At 31.6% G+C, this 22,022-nt stretch overlaps 1 protein-coding gene across 1 annotated transcript in view; it reads left to right on the top strand.

Annotated features, from left to right (window-relative positions):
* Window positions 1–7,635: 7,635 nt before the first annotated feature.
* The window catches only part of LOC118199943 (uncharacterized), a 30,073-nt gene continuing 15,686 nt past the window's right edge, over window positions 7,636–22,022 (top strand). Inside the window, exons 1-2 of the mRNA XM_035371840.2 lie at window positions 7,636–8,133; window positions 18,409–18,483. Coding sequence (XP_035227731.2) covers window positions 8,067–8,133; window positions 18,409–18,483 — 142 coding nt within the window. The 5' untranslated portion in view covers window positions 7,636–8,066. The remainder of the gene's footprint in view (window positions 8,134–18,408; window positions 18,484–22,022) is intronic.

Here is a 22,022-nt window from a genome sequence, read left to right on the forward strand (position 1 = left end):
ATACATGTTACACATGGAGAAAATCAAGAAAATGTCCCTGCAACCAGCCTGTTTGCCGGAATTCAAACCCCGGACATAGTGTTCAGCTACTTTAGCGTTCGGCCGCTGGTGGGCAAAATCAAATGGAGAAATACGCGAAGGAGGAGGAGAAATATTAGAGTAAATGCGATATTTAAAATAAATAAAAATAAGGATTAAACCTTATTTCAGTTGTATATAAATAGGTTTTTTTTTTTTTTTTTTTTTGGGTTTTATTTTACTTAAATAAAACATGCGTTCTTTAATTTCAGCACAACAAAAACAGAAACAAGGTTTACTTTCAGGGCAAAAATTCATTTCATTAGGTTATTTTTTTGTTTGAAAGAAAAAAAAAAGTTGGGACTTATCTCCGTTGTTTGTCTAGTAGTCAAGTGTCAAGGTTTCTTGTCATTGGCTTAGCAACAGCCATAGGCAAATTACAGGTGATTATACGAATTTACCCACCTCCATCCCAGTTTCGGAGAAGAATCCTCTGGTAGATAGATCGTCTTATTTTACCACTAACCTCTTTAGAGAATTTTCGGCTCGACAGTACTTTAAATGTCCGCACGTCCTTCTATCTATTTACAGACACCTATACCTTCTCCAGGATTCGAATCCAGTTCCAAAGCTATTTTGGCAGCCGGCTTTTCTATCACCATGTCAACAGGTGAAAAAAGAGGTATATATTTAGAAAAATAAAATATAAATTTCTAAATAATTAATATTTAGAAAAAAAAATTTCTAAAAAAATATTTAGAAAAATAAAATAATATTTATTTTTTAATTTTAGAAGTTAACAAATGTTTAGTAATTTTTGTTTTTGAAAGAAATAAATTTTTCTTTTAGTTTAATAATTTTTCATGAAATAAAATATGATGAACGAAAAAGTAAGATTTCATCAATGGCATTAAAATAAAAATGCATTTGGTCTTCAGAAAAAAAGGAAGCAATAGTATGTATGTATTTAAATATGGCAAAGCACACTAGGGCTATCTGCCTAAGGGGAGGGATGCCTTCGTGGAGAACTTTCTAAGGGAAACTGGCTCGTATACACGTTACACATGGGGAAAACCACGAAAACACGCATGCAGCCAGCCCGTTCGCGGGATTCGAACCTCGGACCGAACTACCAGTGTTCAGCGACTTTACCTCTCGGCCGCTGGTGGGCCAAAGGAAGCAATAGAATTAACTATATATTTGAAATACCTAGACGTGCTGAGATACCAGTTAATGAAGATATTTAGAATTTCGCATTTCCATATAGTTAATATTGTTTTTTAATTTTAATATTTTTTCAACGGCCGTAATATTTTAACATAATATAAGCTGTTTAAAAATGTTCCCATGCACTGATTTCATTGTCATTTGTGAACAGGTCGAATTAGTTGCTTGATTAACAACATATGCTATATTAATACGTATATATTGTTACAAATTTTGCAGATATCCATATAATTTTAGTGAAATTATATGTAAAATTGTTGAATTTCTTATGTATAATATAACATGAAAATTTAAAAGGAGATGCCCTGCCGAAAAAATAAGAATACAGGAGTAAGTCTATTAAACATTGAGTAAACGGCTGTCTCGCTAAATTGGCGAGATATCCCCAAGCTACCAATGATTTAGGCGACTAATTTTTGTCACCAAACTTGGCGGGAAATCGCCAAATGTTGCGAAACTTGGAGACCATTTGGCGATATTTTGGTCTATTTCGTGTATTTCCGTAATAGGTATTGTAACTGAATAAGTCTAATTGATGACTATATTAGCTATAATCGTATCTGGCCGTTATATGTCTTACAGTAATTTCGAGAAGCAGAAAGTACTGGAAATATCTCGGCGGCCGGGTGAAAACGATATAAGGACGGACAGAGCATCTGCCCTGAGCAGTTATTGTTGGGGTTGTTAGCTCAGAGCGACTTCGGAGAACTTCGCCTTTTAGATGCACTTTGTATTCTGTTATGTTTAACGTTCCTAGTGGTTTCAAGTGTAACTACTGATTACTCTGTTATACAGTTAAGAGTTTATAACTGTAGTTTTGTCCAAATTTCCAGAACTCTGAAGTGTTTCTTTTGATAAAATAAATTTTATTAACTTATCATCGGGCCTCTATGCATTCAATCTATTACGAACCCGTATGCATGCAACAAAATGCTGAAAATGTTTTTAAGACCGTATATTATACATCTGCGTTACAGAATTTCTCCGTAACTGTCCTAGTTTCACTTTGTCATTGAAATCAAAATAAAATTTAACAACAGATTATTTATGAAATAACTTGTAGAATTTCCAATAGTTTATATACTTATTTCTTTTAAATAAATGAAAATGATTAATGCTTAATCATTTTCGGAAAAGCACACAAGAGTTTTCTTCCTGCGCAGAACCAACCATCCAAGAGAAAATGGTTTGAGTTTGCATTTTACAATAAAGATGGTTTTATTAGACAGTGTCAACAACATCTGTTCTGAAGCTGCTTCTTATTCGCTTATGTAGCAAGAGTATAAAATAAGTTTTTTAATTTCCGAAGATGAAAAATAAATTTAGCTTTTCATGAGTATGAATCAAAATTATAGCATCGTATGCAGGAACTACAATATTTCCTTGAAGCAACCTTGCTTTTTCTTTGCAGCATGCTTTACTGTATAATATGCTGTAGAATATATAGCAGAATGCACACAGTACTTTTCAGGTAAAATGTGTATTGTATTCTGTTGTAAAATCGCTACGTAGTAAAGTTGTAAGGATTATGTTAATTTTATGAACAGTTAAATTTTGAGTTAAACTTCCTTTCCTATCACTTCTTAATTTCAACTTCCCACTTCCGGCCAGAACATAGTTTTAGAATCCCATCTGAATGCTAATGAGGAAGAGCTGTATTTAACCGCGAAGTTCTACTGTCTTAGTGAGAGAGATACCAGATATTCTGGATAGCACGTGTCCGCCTTTTTAGGCTACTCTCTCGTAAGCTATTTATACGCTAGGCCGTACTTTAGGCTCTTGACACTTCACAGTCAATTAGCGTTAAGGGGCCAACTCTGTTTGAATTTTGATAGCTTCGGCTATATCTCTTTAGTTAAGGTTAGTTTAGTTTAATTCTTAGTCTTTTAAGTTGAAGCCCAAGTGTCGGCTTTATTGTACAACTTAAAGACGGAGTTCTGCTACACCTTATTGGAATAATAAACTGTCTTTTAACCCTTTCCAAGTTTATTCACCGTTTCACAAACTCAAGCGATTATTCGCTTACTAGTTCTTAAGATTCTTCACTTTCAACTGCAACTTAGAATTACACAGTGGGGAATCCTAAAAGGTAATTATTATGTTCGTATTCAGTTCATTTTTCAAATCGAATGTTAATGTATTTAACAAGGCCACTAACGTTAAAAAATTTCATGCATCACATGAAAAAGAGATTTTGCCGCTCCTAAATTCTAAAAATGTGGCCGCACTGAGGCTTTGGAGCCTGCCCTATATGCTCGTTATAAATATAACAGATCAATGATTAATCTAATTTGATAAGATCTAGCCAGTTCGAATAAGCAGAAGTTCAGAGTAATTGCACAGATTTTTACTTCTTTCCAAAATAAGATATTCCTATTATGTGCCGTCATATTTCGTATTTTTTCAACTCGCAGAAATGAAATCTGTTCAGAGTCTTCCCTTTATTCACCCACTTCATATAACTATTTAAAGATTTCAACATTTGATTGGCCTGGATCATTATTCGAGCAATCGTTTCCCTTCACACTTCAGTTCCGCAAGTAGGCTGAGTAGTAAAGACTACTGACTCCTCGTAGTTCGACCCGGGCTCAGAAACAGGTGAAAGAGCTTGCCTGTATGGTTTTAATTTTCGTATTTTCCCCATATCTAACGTGAATACAAGTCTGTTTCCCTTAGGAAGTCCTCCACAAAGTCATCAAAGCCTTTCAGATAACCTAACCTACCTCCACCCTTCGATCTCTTGTTCATTTTGAGCAAATGATATATTAAAATCATTATATAAAATCTGATTCTCAGGATAATTTTTCATCGGCATTTTAATTACTTGATTTCATTTTCATTACGATTTAGAATTTTCTCCCAACATTCTTCATATTATCCGTTTTACATCCTGATTTTCATTATCGCATTATTCAATTTTTTCATCATTATCAATGTTTTGATTTGCAGTTAATTTTAAATCTCGAGTGTTCAGATCGCAATTACTTGGTTTTCAACTATTTTTATCGATAGTTCGAAGTCTAAGTGTTCTTTTCGCAAAATAACACTCAACTGAAAAGATGCACTGCAGACAAGTAAAAAAGTACGAGGAATATATAAACAGGAATTAAAGTATCCCAATAAAGAAAGTATTAAGGACTTAGAGCTACGTCATGCGTTCGTAGCACAATCATGCATGTCTAAGTTTTTGACGCTTCTCTTATGCCGGAACTGTTCGTTTATTTGCATAAAGATTTCACATCCAGAGTATAATTAGCTTTTTTAACGCTAAGTACTTTTAATTTGTTTAGCAATCGCGATAAAGATTTTAAACAGCATGAAAAATATTTTAATCACTTAAATAGATATCCTGCAGAGATAGATCTGGCCGTACACTATTCATGCTTGATGTACTATCCTTAAAAAATAAGCTATGTAAAATATAAAAGTATCATGTTGCAATGAATTGGGAAAAACCATAAATAAAGAGATCTAGTATTTGGCAGACACATTTTCACAAACTAGTGAAACATAAATATATATCCCCCACTGTTTTTTTCTCTCAGAAACGTGAATTAAATTTTATTTAGAATTATAAGCAGCAGTTTTAGCAATGGTAGTTTTGGATAAAGCAGAAAGTTTTCTCAGCCCACTTTTAAAGGAAAGCAAATGTTACCATTTTGCAATTTTTATTTTTAAGCATGTAAAACACATTTAAAAAGAAAATGCAAGAAAAATATTTGTGACTGATTGAATAGTCACAGATCTATATTTGAAGTACAAAAAATAAATCAAATATGGTTAACTTCTACAAAAATTTGGTTGCATGATAACGTTTGGCAAAGACAAAAATTTACAAAATAAAAACTTTTTATGAAGCATGTTTTATTCGCAAAATTCTTCCTAACCTCACTAGAGAATCTTTATATATTTATTTTATTGTTATTTATTTATTTTACATATATTATAAGGTTTCTTATATGCAAATTTGGCTGAAAACATTAGATGACTGAAACCACATTTTGCGAAGAAAGGAAATTAAATCCTTAGCTACAGGACCGTAATTAGGTTAGAATAAATGCTTGAAAGTTTTCATTTCTAGGACTGAAAACTGTAAGTTCATGCCATAGTCGTATTCTTTTGATGAATTTTTCAAAAATTCACCTTCGAAAATTTGCATATCTACATATCTCTGTTTAGAATAAATATAATTATATATATATAATCCATAAAAAATTAATTGATTATATCTCAGGTAATTTACATTGTATGAGAATAATTCTTTTTATTAATTCGTTTACGTAAATATTTTTTCTGAGTGGCACTATGTTTTATAACTAAGTATTATTTGATACATTTGTAAGAATCTTAAGTTTTACTAACGTTTATTTTTATTTTAAATCTTTACTATCACTTCTTATTTTCTACTTCCGGCCAGAATTAAAAGCTTTAACTTATTTATGCAAATTTGTCTGGCGAACGCCAAGTACTTAAGTTGTGGCCTTTTTGCCAAGCGAGTGAGAGGAAGGAGTTAGTCGAAGCAGGCCGCTTGCCTTAGAAGTTTTACTCGGTTGCTGGTTGCCTTCCAGGCAGAGGTTTAATCCTCTTGATAAATTTTAAACGTATTGTAGTGTTAACAGTTCTCTGTACTACATACGGCTTCCTGTTAATATAAGGCCAATCTTCCACGTAGGCCCTTGTTTATTATTCCAAAGTTAAGTTAGAGTTTAGTTAAATATTTTTATATTCTTACGTTCAGACCACAAGTAGTTGGTCTCTGTATTCCGAAGTACGGAAATTATTGTAAAGAGTGAAAAATAAAGGGTTTCGTATACCCTTCCTGTGTATCTTGTCTACTTCCCACATTTATTGAACATAGCTTTAGTAAGCTCCCTGTTCCGAGTCAGGTCTGTGCATGTTCCCAAAGAAAGTAAGACGGAACATTGAACCTGATACATTTACTAAACAAGAACTGCAATCTATGACCAGTCGTTCCAGAGTTCCAACAATAAAATACTTAATAAGGAAAACATGACAAAGAACAGATTATAATATTAAAGAAAAAGGAGGAAAAGAAGTTATGTAAATTGCATACATTTATATGCGTCTCGGTTGAAAGAAAAAGATGTTGGAAAAATTACTTCATCTTAAGATTTAATGTTACTGGGTAATAGAAAATAGCAACCAGCGCATTCCAATAAAAATTGCGCAAATTCAATTCGCATAAATCCTTCATGATAAATAGGAATAATGATTTTATTTCATTTTGGCATGTTAGCTCTAAACACTAAGCTTAAAGCTCTTCAATCTGAATAAAAATAATAGAATGACAGAATAAACATTAATAATTTGATAAGGCATAAAATAATGTTGCTGAAAAATTTCATATAATCATGATATGCATCAATAAGTTCCCTGAGACCTACTCTGTAATAAAATATTAGAAGTGATACATTCATACATTTATATGAAACAACTGTATTTCGTTCTTATGCCGAAGTTTTTATTCTAAGGTTGTAAATTGACAAGAATTTTCATACCACTTGATTATATGCATACTCACTCAAAATGTAATATAAAATAATAGCATTTAAAACATATTTTATTTATTGTACTTTAATACATATTCATATACAAACCCATGAAGATGTACAGTACATGCAGTAATCTATAGTAATCAAGGTATATGAAATATTGGAAACAAGGAAAATTACCTTAGTAGTTAAAATGATGAAGGTTTTGACGTTTGGAAGATCCTAGATTAAACTTCAGAATGAAACACAAACTTTTACATATTCTACAAATATATACAGTATTCTTCAATGAATTTATTTTTTCAGTCATTTAAAAAATTTCCATAATTTACTCCAACATTTATGCGTTTATTATGTTTTCAAATGAATTTCCTCGTGTTGCAAATGATAAATATCTATGCAATCCTCGTGTTGCAGATGATAAATATCTAAGTTAAATATATATAAATTAAAAATAAGTAAAATAATAAAATAGCTGAATGGAAATATTAAGTAACGTAGAATATCTAAATAAATTAAACCAATAATTTCTTGGCTGAGTTACTTTATGATTTACAGCCTTATGTTTCTTTAAATTCTCTTATTTTGCATAAATTAATCAAAACTAGTAGGCCTTAGTTTTTTTTAAACAAAAGCTTTTATTCCTAATGGTACATTTAGAGCTCAAGTTTAATTCGCTAATTGAGGAATCTAAGATATTTGAAGACATAAGCAGACTTCTGTGCAGATACTAAGAGAGGAGGTACGGTAGATAAATAAGAGGTACTCAACCACAACGCCTTTTCACAACGAGTTAAATGAAAGGCGTTAAAAAAAAGGTTAACTCCCACTCCCAACGAAATAAAAAGCTCAGAGAAGAAAAAAGGCGATTAAACATATAACCATGGAATCACGCATCTTTTAAACGGTCTGTTGCAATCAAGGTTAAGGCCTTTTTCCTCTTGTTTATATCGCGGACAAACGAGCCGTTTTTCTTAAGCAGTAATAAAAATGGCGATCTGAAATCAGCCAGTTATGACGATATTCCTTTCGGAATTAGAACGGGATAGTCCATCTTTTACTATTATGTGATTTGCGTGTGGCCATACTTCCTCGTGAGGATCATATATCGAGCAGACAACTTTTTTAAAGGAAAAGCCAAACGACAGAGAAAAAAAATGATGTCATTGTCTGAATCATACTCAGAAAAATTGAAAGAACATGAACACTGGGTCAAAGCAGCGCGCAAGAACGTTTAGAGATCACACTGTTTCCTCCGCAAAACATTATATGAAATATCTTTCTTCTTCGAATGCAACAAGTTAAACGATGTGGTCAAAATATATTACAAAATATTTTATCTTCCTTAGTTTGTGGATAGTTGTGCAGATAGCAAGTGAGTAGAAACTTTAGATATTTTTTTTCATTTTTTATTACTGTGTCCTTTTTTTTTTTCCCTGAGAGAAAATTATGCAATGGAAAAAGTACTTTTGATGCTTCTCTTTATACTCTAATACTGATAACACTGCATTTTCCGATTTTCTAAAATGTCTTTTAAGCTATTTGGATTTTGGTATATTTTTGTTAGACAAAAGAAATCCAAACAGAATTTTCTTTTTTTACAAAAAAAGAGGGGGGCTAACATTTTGCATCCTTTTTCTATAATGATTACAAAAGAGAATGATTTGAGTTTTAAAAGGCATATAGAGTTACGGCAGGCTTGTAAGATGTTATGGACATGTATAAAGCACCATGTGACAATAAAAATGCATGAGACTGTGTAATAAAGTAATAAAGTGTCTTATTTCAAGCCACAGCAGACTTGAAGACTTGATGTCGAGGTAGGCAGTCATGGTTCAAATGTGAATTTTAGTGAGCTGCCTCACGGATTGTAACAATATGATAAGATACTAAAAGATAATCTTCCCCTCTTTCACACAGTTAAAATATAAGATACTAAAATCAATATGATAAGATACTAAAATCAATATGATAAGATACTAAAATCAATATAAGATACTAAAATCAATATGATAAGATACTAAGAGATACTAAAAGATAATCTTCCCCTCTTTCGCACAAGTCGTGCGTTGACATCGATAGCGCAGTATAATACATAAATAATAGTCAAATAGTGGCTTATGCGCCTTTTTGTGGTTCCTGATAACTTTCTTCTAAGGTAAAGTCAATACAATTTATTATTTCTAGTTAACGTTCAGGATTTATACATGTTTATATACATCTAAAAAAATTAAGACTATTTTCATGAAAAAAATGAAATTTTAAATTAATACTGCGGGAACTCTGAAATAATTGGTATTTATTCCTTCACGGCATATTTTTAATACCTGCTAAACAAAATATATTTTGCAACTCGCAATCCTAGGACATGACTTGAATTGTTCCTCGAAGTTACAGAAGTTGGCCATCACTGTAATACACCATCATCATCTTTACCTATTTACCTTACTTTTGCGCTTTTCAATATGCTCCTAAGATGAAACTATATTCTATATTTCAATTATTTCTACATTACGTTACATATGTGTTTACATAATATTTGTTCTTATTATATTTCAGTACTATTTTAATTTTATGAGTTATTTAGTATGAATTTGGTACTTTTTTTCATTGCATATGATTTAAAGTGGGCTTAAGAAAGTTTGCAATATATTATATAATAATGATAAACAGAACTACGATACGAAACATTTAAATGTTTTTTCTTAATCATGTTAAATATTTAAAAGATAAGACTTGTTTTAAAATGAATTAAGAAGTAAGGACTTTTTAAACTGTTAACCAAATGATTTCCATAATAATATAATGCTTCATCGATTGGCAACAATTTCCTACATTAACTAGAGAGCAGTTTTTCAACTTCCAAGCAGTCAAAATAATAATATTCGAATTCAAGACTATTTATTTATTTATTTATTTATTTTTAGCATGTAGTCTGCAATTATATCTGTAATCTGCTATTCAGATTATTAATCGGTAAAAAAGAACGATATTTACTATCACAACTGATAAAACTAAATCTTTCCAAGTAAATAAATCTCTCCCCCTTTTTTTTTGAATCTACAAAACATTACAGAGAGATTACTGTTTGAATAAAACTAACGTATAATAATAGATGCACATGGTTGTAATCTATATGTTGCTGCAAAATTTCGTCATTACTTTTATAGTAATTTTTTTATTTGAGACCATAAGATGGAGAGGTAGAGTTAGAAGTATCTAATTATTATATGGTGTTAAAAGCGTATTTTTATTATAGTAATGGTATAACATCTCACCTGTTGCAAAATATTCTTAAAAATACAGAAAAAGCGACTTTTAAATAATTTATTTTATTATGCTGAGGAGAACGCACTTTTATAAGATGAAGGAGCTCAGACCTCATCGACTAGCAACTACATCCTTTCGCATTCAAATTTTTATATCTGACGGATTGAAACCGCTAAAGAAGTCAAAGCAAATAACAATTTCAAAAACATTTTAAATAAAAAAAAATTACATTCTTCCGTGATGTTATTTTTAATATTTATTTTGGACATATCTAAAAACAAAAATATATTATTATTAGCTCCAGACCCTTCCTTTAAGTGTATTTTTACGGTATATATTCCTCTATTTCCTGTTATATTGGAACAATGAGTGTAGATAACTATTATTTTTTACAGAAATATAATTTATTTTTCAAATCTTCATTCCATTGTCAGTAATGTGTTGCAATCTTCTTTCTACGTAATCCTAGAAATTTAATTAAAATAATTCTGGATGGAGTAAGTAACGGAAATTGTGAAATATGCTGCTGTATTAGATATTTCCAGCAAATTCATTGTTTTTATGTTATCATTAAAACCATATATAGCAATTACAAATTTTATTACAGTACTTACTGAGAAATGTCTGAGAAAATAAATAATAACTATATTATACCATCATATGTTTTTATATTTTCAGTGCACAAGGGAATATTTGCACACATTAATGAGTGTTATAATGTATATTTTACGAATGTTTTTATAATAATTAACACATGTAATAAATAATTAACATCAGCAATTATAAGACCATCCTTCGGATATGTATTTGCATCTGAATAAATGGATAATAATCAGTGGTGTAGTAGTTGATCTATTCTAGCTACGTACCAAAATATTAAAAGACGACATATGAAAAAATACAAGTGAAAAATAGAATTTATTATTAACAGTAAACCACTTTTATATAGAAATGTATTAAGTGCTACATGCAAGGTCTTTCTATTATGTTATATTGAATCTTTCCTGATGAAGTCATATATTCCAAATATTATTATTTGGAATATATGACCTAATTTGGAATATATTCCAAATATTATTATTTGGAAGTATATTTCTTGCTGATACCGATTGCAAATTACCAATCTGTGAATTTAATTTATATATATGCTTATATTATTTAATTAATATTTTATATTAATCTGTGAATTTTTATATATTTATATTAATTATATTGTGAATTTAATTTATATATTTGTCTTTGCAGAGGAAAATGAAATATGGTTCATAAAAACAAGCAATCTGAGTGATAGAAAAGGAATCGAATCAAAATAAATCTTAAGAGAAATGTATAGGAAAACAGTTCATAGAGAAAAGATTTTTATCAGTTTCTATAGAAAGTTTCAAAAGCTAAAATTTCAAACGATTTAATGATTCAAAATATAATACCGATGATGCAATGCAACAGTAGGAAAGAATAGGAATAAAATTTAACAAAATAAAAGAAAATTTGATGGAATTATTGAAATTAGTGAAACTTCTCGCCACTTCAGTTCATTCTATTTCAGATTCATTCCACTGTTCGAGAATTACTTAAAGCTAAGTCATATGCATACAACATTTTGCTATAAAAAACTTTGCATGTGATATCATAAGCCAATATTATTCTATGTATGGGCTAAAATATTTCAGTTCCTTATAAAATTGCTGCGATTTGTTATCAGTTTTATTTTTTAAAATGTTTGCCCTGATAGTCTTTTTCTGGAATCTACATCGTGATTTCCACAATAGAAAGTTTTCGAAAAATTTCGAGGGATATTGATTCTCACTCATCTTCCACTACTTTTCACAAGTTATCACTCGTGGTGAGTTTGCGCTTAGAAAGAGTTTATTGAAAATGCCAGACACACAGTAGTCAGGGTGGAATATCAAAGGTCTTTGCAGAAATGCAATGAAAAGGTTTTTATACAATACCTGCCTCTTCTTATTTTTTCAAGGAATGCAGTGGTACTTTTCGAAGTGGGGCTTGCTGCTTTGTCTTGATGAAGTTTCAGACTTTAAAAATCATTGGGATAAAGAAATGGAGTTTTTTCTGTAAATATCGGACGTTAAAACTTTCTCTTGAAAGTATGTTGAATAGATTTTCAACATTTTTTTTTCCATTATTCCCATTTTTAATTTCCCACTGTAAGAGAATCCTCTGGCAAACATGAACTCTTTATTGAAATTTTCTTTGATGTAATCAGGTCTGTACATAATTTTCTCTTCGTTTTCGATAATAAATAGATCTTTTTTTTTTTTTTTTTTTTGTTTTGTTTTAGTGTCATTTAGGTAAGCCCTTACTTCATCAAGGATCACAATGCATTTGCATTATGTCCTGGTAAATAGTTTTCATATAGGATTCTACGAATTGTTTTGAGCTGATCCACACGCCTTTGAAAAAGTTGGTGAACATTATATTTTTTAGCATTTTTGAGTTGTAAATATTGGTTATTATTTTATTTATTGTTGCTACAGTTGTATTTAAAGAGTTTGGGATAGACTTTTGCTTTGGCAGATTTTTCTCTTTTTAGCAACTATTTAACTTTATAAACATTAGAAACAAGCCAGCCAGACGGTATAGTGGTTAGGGTAGCCGAGTGCGATACCAAAGGGCTCGAATTCCGGAAAAGGCCTGGCTGTAACTGTCCGTCCTTTCATAGGGGCAAAGGTGGTCCACCTATTAGGTGCCTCCACTGTGACCAACACTTCCGGCCTTAGTTGTGGCCAAGCCGAAGTAGGCTGAGGGCCTGCCATTTGAAAAAGAAATTAGAAATAGTATGTACTTTTTCAGGTCTTCGTTCGGAGTCTTCTTTCCATACAGAAGTAATGATTTTCGGTTTTTCTTTTACCGATTAATGATGTTAGTTATTTTGCAGTTAAAAATTTTAACACTTCTGCGATTGCGAGATTAAGCAATTCTTTCTTCCAAAATATGCTCGATATCTGTCGGTAGTAAAACTGCGATGCTTAACTGGAATACAAGCTGAGCTCATTGATAATCATCAAAAGGTTAATAACCTTCATTTCACAACTTTTGTGAATGATGGAATAGGAGTATTTCTCTTCAAAAAGCGCAAAAAACATATCCTTCAATCCACAGCTTGTTTACATGTGACATTTTGAAAGAATAAATTTAAGCGCAGCAGACGATGATAATCATTTCAGATAATGAACTGCAGCCAAAAATTTTTATTTCAAATCATTTTCTTCTTTTTACTTCCTTGTACGAAGTGAAAAGGAAGTATTGTAATCGCGAAAAGTTTCAGGCAGCATATTTTAACGAATATATCCATTTTGACCGCTATCGAAAGCAATTTAACGATGTTTTTGCGGAATATCTGTGCGTAAGGACAGAATAAAAGACACCTTTCCTCCAAAAAAAAATTATAAAACTGCTTTAAAATTAATTCTGAAGAGAATTTTTCGTGGCGTCTGTACGAACGTATGTACGTATGTGCGTTCATACGTACGTACGTATCTCGCATAACTCAAAAACGAGTAGCCTCAGAACGTTGAAATTTTGTATATAGGATTGGTATAACACGTGGATGTGCACCTCGTATTTTGGTTGCAATCGGCCGCACCAAACATATATATATATATATATATATATATATCCACTCTGTTACCCGGCTCAGTGATCTCAGTATCTTTACTCTTATATGTCTGTAAATTGTACATTTTTTGCTTTAAAAATGATTGAATTATGTTGTTTTTATCTTCCGGTTAAGGTTTTTATGCCTTTCGTTATTCTGGAAGCACTATTTGTACAATTATCAACAATTTAAAAGCTGTTTAAGTGCGTTAAGTTTTAAATAACATGGCGGACATATTTGTTTACATTTGAAACAGCAGAATTGTAAATTTGTTGCCAATCTAGAGAGACTAAGCTTCGAAACAACAAAGATAACGCCTTCATTTATTATTGCCAATTAAATCATGCTTTATCCTTTCTGGAATTTTTTCGAGAAAATAAGTGTTTAAGATTTAGTTAGTAATTTTTAATATAGATATTTTGACTTTTTATGTATTTTTGCCTTCTCGCGAAGTGAGAACTGAATTAATTGAATGAGAAATACTCAATTGTCTGTGAAAAACTGTTTCTTTTTTGTTTTGTTTGCTTAATTTCTTTTATGCATCATTCTAGCTTTATTATAGTATTTGAATAGAACATGTGGCAACGATTAGATAAATCTATTCTTTAAATGATATAAATTTTGTGCATTATGAGTTATAATAGGAAAGAAATATAATACTGTTAAGTGAATCTAGCGCCAGAGTGTCGCTATGGTAAACAAATACAAGAGTGAATTTTAAAGAATGCATTTATTCTATTGTGGTTTATGCGCTGTCGGCGAAGTAGATTTAATTCAATCCAATAAGTTTAAATGAAATGCAAGAAAAAATGCGTATAATTTAATATGCCATACAAGGAAGTCATGTGGTGTACACATCAGATTTTTTTCTTTAGCGAAAGCGTTTTAAAAATCTATTAACACCCTCTTTACTAAGTGTTTATGTCGAGGCGAATAGCAGTATTTAATAGGCCAATATGTGTATATAATTATAATAATATCCTTATTGCAATTATGACTGTTAATACTAATTGCTTGTCATGTATTATTTTCTAATAATATACATTGTACTTCGAAAAAAAATAGCTGCAATATTTTGCTTTTAGAGAAAATACTAGCGTAAACTTATCAATCAACGTTCCTTCTCATTTAAATATTTCGAGAAAGATTTCAAGAAAGTTTTCTTTGAAAGAGCAGTCATGACGTTCATATTCCAACAGGTATCGCTTTGTATCTGGAAATTTATGCCCAGTATTTTAGTTTGATTCGTATAATGTTTAACGCAGCAAAGAAATATGTTTCCAAACTATTAACTTATTCAATTTATCTTAACTCAAATACGGAATAGCTGTCAACAAATATTAATTTTCTTCTTATATTTACATAAGAAAAGTAATACGGGCATAAGAAAACATATGAAACATGTTTTTTATATTATGATTAGCATAAACAATAAACATAGCTTTTTTATTGTGATGAGCAAAATTATTGTTAGAGAAAAATTTGCTTTGTCTGTTTCGAAAGTAAGTCACGCTATATTTCTGTTTTCTGGTAAAAGTTTTAAAATTTTATGCGTGTAGTTGATTTGCTAATTTTAGTCCTATTTAAGTTTTCATTTGCACGAAAAGTCTCTTTTTCGTGCAAATGAAAGTCTCCATTTTTAACATCTAGCGTGTTAGTGTTCGGGAAGAAAACTGTCAACGACCGCGATTCGTTACTTTTCCTAAAAATAAAATTTCTTAGCAACAGAATTCTATTTATAAAAATTCATTCCTTTTCCTCCGTGCAAAGCCTGTCTTTGAGAAAGCCTGTCTTTGAGAAATAAAAGCGTAAAACTGAAAAGATGAATGCAGTTTTTATGTCATTTTCGCTGAAATCTCGGAAGCGAAACGATATTTATTATTTTTAGAAGATAATTTGTTACCGAACCTATGGCACGTGTTGAAATTTTGTTTTGAGATGCAAAATAATTGTTTTGCCACCCTATTCTTCAACATCACAAATCTAATCTACTATTTGCAGTTCTAAAGAATGGAGTTTGTCCAGCTTTATCTTTTGATATATTCGAGTGAATCACAAACACTGTTTCGTGATTTTAAAACAATTTGGATTGTTTTGATACAAAGCTTTATTTTTCAAGTTTTATTTTATACTAGTATTGCTCTAGTATTTATAAAATTTTATAGTACTTATAATATAGTAAGTTATTAGGAGAAAGTTGACTTAATACACGGCTGATCAGTATTATCATAGTGTATACTATGTATTTATAGAATAACTATAGTATTACAATAGTATTTATAAAATTTTATAGTATTTATAATATAGTCAGTTATTAGGAGAAAGTTGTCTTAATACATGGCTGATCAGTATTATCATAGTGTATACTATGTATTTATAGAGTAACTATACTATTACTATAGTGTATACTATGTATTTATAGAGTAACTATACTATTACTATAGTGCTTATAAAGTTTCGTAGTACTTATAATATAATCAGTTATTAAGAGAAAGTTGTCTTAATATACGGCTGATTAGTTCGCTTTTGATTGCGTGTTATTGTTTGTTATGCTAATATGTTAGACTCTGACACTTATATGCAGTGCACTAATGAATAAATCAATGCAAATAACATAAAATAATGTTTAATAACGTTTTAATATAAAAATATTAAAAAAAATAAAGTTTGAAAGGAAAATGTTAAGTAAAGGAAGCTTAAACAAGAAAAGAATATGTTTTTTTTTTAAATACAAATAAGCTCAGCAGTTATATACTCAAAACGCATGCAAAAAAAAGTACACAGTTCAACTCCTACATCAGAAGCAAATTAAAAATACAAACAAAAATACAGTAAATTAAATTAAATTTATTAAAAAATGATCGAGTATATTATATCAGTATAAAATAATAAAATGTATGTTTTTTTTTTTTTTAATTTCTGTGGTATTCAAAATTCTACGTAAAAAGGAAGAAAATATAAGCTAACTACAAAATGAAAGAATGCAAGCGAAAACAGACTATTACTATTAGGTACGTTCAAAAGTTATACATGTTTGTGATAGGTCTCTGGAGAAAAGTGTTCTGGCGTAGTAGATGCGGCTCCAAGAACTGGAATCTGAGGTATTGTTACTGGGAGAACATTGGAGCAGCAGTAGGCGATGAGTATTGACTAGTGAATCGAACTGGAAAGTATCTATCAAACGCAGACCAATAAAGAACACGCCAGACAATGTTTACTCTTTTGAGTTTGATAAAGTACTGCGGCCTTAGCCTGTCCCAGAATTAGACAAGTGTGCAACAAGTGTGAGAATGCAACTGACAAAAGCACATGTCGTCGCTGGTTTCGAAAATTCAAGAATGACGTCTGAAGTTGTCAAGGTCAACCACGGTCTGGGCGTCTATCAGCGTTTTCCGAAAAGAATCTGGAATCCAACTGTATCCAACTGTAGAGAAATTAGCAGAGACCTTGGAAAGACGGCTTATGGCTCTAAATTTTACAAGTTCAGTAGTTGGGTTCTGTATCAGCTGAGAGCAACTCATCGAGAGCAGTGAGTCACGACATGTGTTCCCTTGCTTTCTCGGTACAAAAATGAGCATTTCTGGACACGGATTATCCCAGGAGATGAGAAGTGGGCTATGTACTAGAACGTGAAGCCTCACAGGAATATATACCGCATTTCTGAACTGCCGTTATCGAAGTCTAACCAAGAACTGCATCCTAAGAAGTTGTGTTGTTGAGTAAAGTGTTGTTGAGTGTGCGGTGGTGTGTGAAAAGAATAATTATTGGTAGCTTCTGGAGCCTAATAGAACCACTAATGCAACTTTCTATTGTAAACAACTGGATGTGCTGCAAGAATCATAGCAGTCGAAGCAGCCAGTTCCTAGGAGTTTTATCGCTGTGACATTCATTTCTACAGGGAAAAGATGGCAAGGGATATGCACAGTAAGATGATGATTATGCACAGTTCTAAGTGAGCTCCAGTTTATGTTATTCTCACTTCCATATTCAAACCAAAAACGGGTAGAGCTTTTGCACGTACCCAATGGCATAATTAACACAGGCCGAAGACGTTATTAATGAAATGCAGTTTCTGAAGTAAATCTCTTTAATCAATTCAGGAAACCTAAACAGGAAACAGAATGGTTTTTAAACTAATTATGCAGAATTACACAAAATAAATAAATTAATTAAGATTAAATTTCAGCTTTAAAAATACATAAATATGATCAGGGATCACATTCAGTTAGACTTAAAAGTAATATAATTTTTTTTCCAGAACTTTTACATAAATCTAGGTTATGTCGCGAATAATATCTGCAAATAAAAATTTTTCTGGTTTTCGAGATTCGGGAGTCATTTCTCATAAGATGCTTCCGACAGCAGTAAAAATTTGTTTAGTATTAGAAATTTAATGCTATTGACATATTATATAAAATACAGAATAGTGACAAATAAGTATGTTATTATAAAATATTCCGAAACAAAGAACAAATTCTGACATTTTGTTATTAAACAAGTGATGCAACTCGGAACATTCGAGCACAAAATACTACAAGAATAAATTAGAGTCTCTAAAATAACCCTATACTACACCATGATACAAACTGCAACGTAGCATAATTCTGGTGTACTATCTGAGTTCTGTTCTGTAACAAGACAAAGCAATTACACACATAAATACAAAGTAAATTACCGTATCACATTATGGTCATCTATTTATTCCTTTATTTATTCTTATTTTCTTATTTTTTTTTATTTATTTATTTTTTTTTTTTTTTACAGATTCTTACCAATACATTCGAAAAGACTTCGAAGGTATAGTTGAAATACCTTTACTTACACCTGGAAGCGATACAGGTACACTTAATATTAAAAAATTGTCAGTGCCTTTAATGAAGTCATAAATAACCATTTAACCTGGTAAAAAAGGCTATTTTATTTTATATTATGCTACCTTAATGAAGAGAGATAAAATATCCAAATTACTCTTCAAATCTCTGTCGTAGATTTCCCGTATTGGTTACAAATAAATGATATTTATTTTGATTGTCCTTGGTTTGAACATTATCAGATTCTAGATATTGTAAATATAGCTTTTACTCATGTTTGAACCATATATCGATACAATTCAAAGTGTTCTTACACTGATTAACTTCATATCAATCATAGGACAGTAAAGCAAAAGATCTATGTTGGAAAGAAGGTTGCTGCAAATTACTGAGTCGTATTCACTTGTTTGAAATTATATTAGATAGTTTCTATTACAGTTTATCAAATCTTGCAGTCTTGCTTGAACAGCTGTGCTACATATCGATAATTTGTATTGGTTTGACGAATTTCGTGCTCAGTGCAACGCTAAGCACCTGAATTACACTTTAAAATTAACGTAACAACTGTACAAAAGGAAGTATAAGGTCGTAAAGCCATGAGATAAGACTAAGACGTGAGACATTTTATGTCTCTAAATCTTGGTGTTAAAGTTAAATGGCCGGATAACACAGTTTGAACAATTTAATTTATAATTAATTGAATTCATGAGTAGAAAATTAATGCAACTTAAAAGGCTTAAAAGAATTTTAAATTTATATAGTTAATTAAGGGGACTCATACACCTTAAAACCCATAAGATGTTCGAATAGGTGATTGTTGCAAGAATTGGGATAATTTATTTATTTTAAAAGCAATTACTACCAACTTTTTACAGCTGACTACATAATATAGCTGCTTTCTGAAATAGTAATCAGAAGGTTTGTGTTGCCACAAATATTTTGATAATTTAATCCGCTTTGTGACAACAGTTTTCGTCATGTTTCAACTTGCGCGCACAGTTTAAAACCTTCTGTTGCATAATTTAATTCAATATTTAATATATAGCTTTTATAACATTTGGAAAATACTGTGAACCTAAAATTCTAAAAATTTTATGTAAAATTTTTATTTTATTTTGAGTTGAGTTTATAAAATGTATTTTATTAAAAAAAATTAATGTTTTCGTCCATAAAATTTTTCAATATTAAAATATTTATCAGATTGTTGGTTCAGTTAGAAAATAGTGCCCATATAAAGAATTCCATCGAATTTCAAGTATGTACCGTTAGCCATTTTTAAGATATCATGCGCGCAAGGTGGAAACATGTCGAAATATTTTGTCACAAAGAGGATTAAATTACAAAAATATTTGTGGCAACACAAACGTTCTGGTTACTATTTCAGAAAGCAGCTATATTATGTAGTCAGCTGTAAAACGTTGGAAGTAATTGCTTTTAAAATAAATAAAATATCCCAATTCTTGCAATAGTCACATATTCGAAGATCATGAGGGGTTTAAGGTGTATGAGTCCCCTTAACAAAGGTCATTAATAAATTAAGCTTTTTTTACAAAGTTTAACTGATAATTTGTTATGAAAAATTCAGTCTAAAAATGCTTAGAAACTAAACTAAACTTAGTGGCGCAGTGCCCGGTAATCTAAGAGGCACTCCAGCCAGTGCCTCTTACCGGGCTCCATCGGACGGTCATGCTTAGAAAAAGGAAGATAAATAACTGCATGAGGTTACCTCTATAAAATATATCTCTTAGTTAATGATCAAATTATACTCACTTCCAAAAGTTAAGCACGAAGATGTAAAATGCAAAAGAATCAACAAATACTGCTTTGATTGACACAAAATTCGGCAGGAAAGTAGCATATATATTTATGCATAAAACAAAATCAATAATTATATACAGAAATGAAGACAATATTAAATTTTTGTAAGTTATCAAATAATGACATACTGGAGACTTGAACAGAATTATGTAGAAAAGGGAAAATAAACAGTATAAAATGAAAACAGAGGACATTAATACTGTATGTGATCATCCCTCATCTGTATACAAAGCTTATACCTTGTGACCATGCTTTCAATTAGGTGGTCAACCACCGCAGAATTAAGCAATCGCTGTTCTTCTTGTAGAGCAGTTTCTAGCTCAATAACAGTGGCTGGAGGTGGAAACATAAAGATACAGCACGGCCGAGAGCATACCAAAGATTTTCAATGGGATTAAGGTCGGGCGAATATGCTGGCCACGCTATACGCGCAATCGTTTTACTCTCCAGGTAGTCATCGACAATCTCAGCTTTATGGCGACGTGCGTTATCGTCCATTAAAACAAAAGTAGGGCCAACTGCTGCAGCGCACAATCTCACAATGGGTTCTAGGACTTCATCTCGATACCGGACAGCCGTCAAAGAACCCCGCTTAAAGAAGTGAGGGTCGGTGCGGTATCCTAATGAAATCCCTGCCCACACCATAATGCTTCCGTCACGGAATGCGTGATGTTCGGTGTTGTTTTATGACTGGTTGCATGTTTATTGTTCACGCCATATCCTTATACGCTTGTCATCTGACTCCAGAGCAAATCTTGACTCATCAGTAAACATTGCATTGCCCCAGTCAGACACATTCCAGTTGACATGTTCCCGGCACCACTGTAATCGTGCCTTTCTTGATTGGACGGATAGAGGAACACGAACTCGAGTTACCCAGGCGTACAGTCCACTCATATGTAATCTTCGACGTACACTAGCTGCAGATATCGCCTTTCCAATGGACGCTGTAACCATAGATGTCACACGTGTGGAGGTCGCTCTGCGATTCCTCTTGGCTACAATAGCAATATATAGATCTTCTGCGGGGCGACCGGCTACGGGCCTTCGGACAACTGTCTGTGTGGTTTTTAATTGTTTTCATAAACGTGAAATTACAGAATGATGAACGCCGAAGAAAAGAGCAACATCTGTGATCGACTGTCCTGCTTTAATGCGCCCCACAGCACGCCAGCGCTCAGAATCTTCCATTCGTCTTCTGGAAGTCATGGAAACTCGTATGTCTTGAAAATAAATTGTACGAAAGTTTTAAACACCTTCTATCAGCACTTACAACCCTTCATAAAGCTGCCTTCTTATAAGACTGCTTTTTTGCATATTTCCTGACATGAAAGCATGATTGGCTGTTACCTAACATATTTGCATACTTCCACCTACCTCTGCATCGAATTGCATCCTCTTCAATTCTGATTGGCTTCCGGAAGTTAGCATTTTCCTCTCCATGCTTAACTTTTGGAAGTGAGTGTATTTTCTTTCACATTTGTTAATCTGATATTGTTATAATGAAAATTACATGTTGTTTTGTTTCCATTTATTTTTAAATTATCGTTGAAATTTTCATGTTTAACGTGCAATTAATTTATTGGCTGTCGATTTGTTAGTTATAACGAAAGTCAGTTATATAATACGTCACTACGCGATTAAAAAAACACAAACGCATGTATGCGATGTTATCGTCATGCGATGATTTGCAGGTACTTTATTTTTTAATACGATATTTTCTCCAAAGATGTTTTTAAACTGCGAAGT

This window comes from Stegodyphus dumicola, chromosome 9, assembly GCF_044657685.1.
Source record: "Stegodyphus dumicola isolate Sdum_Otavi_A_Nest chromosome 9, ASM4465768v1".
NCBI lineage: Eukaryota > Metazoa > Arthropoda > Arachnida > Araneae > Eresidae > Stegodyphus > Stegodyphus dumicola.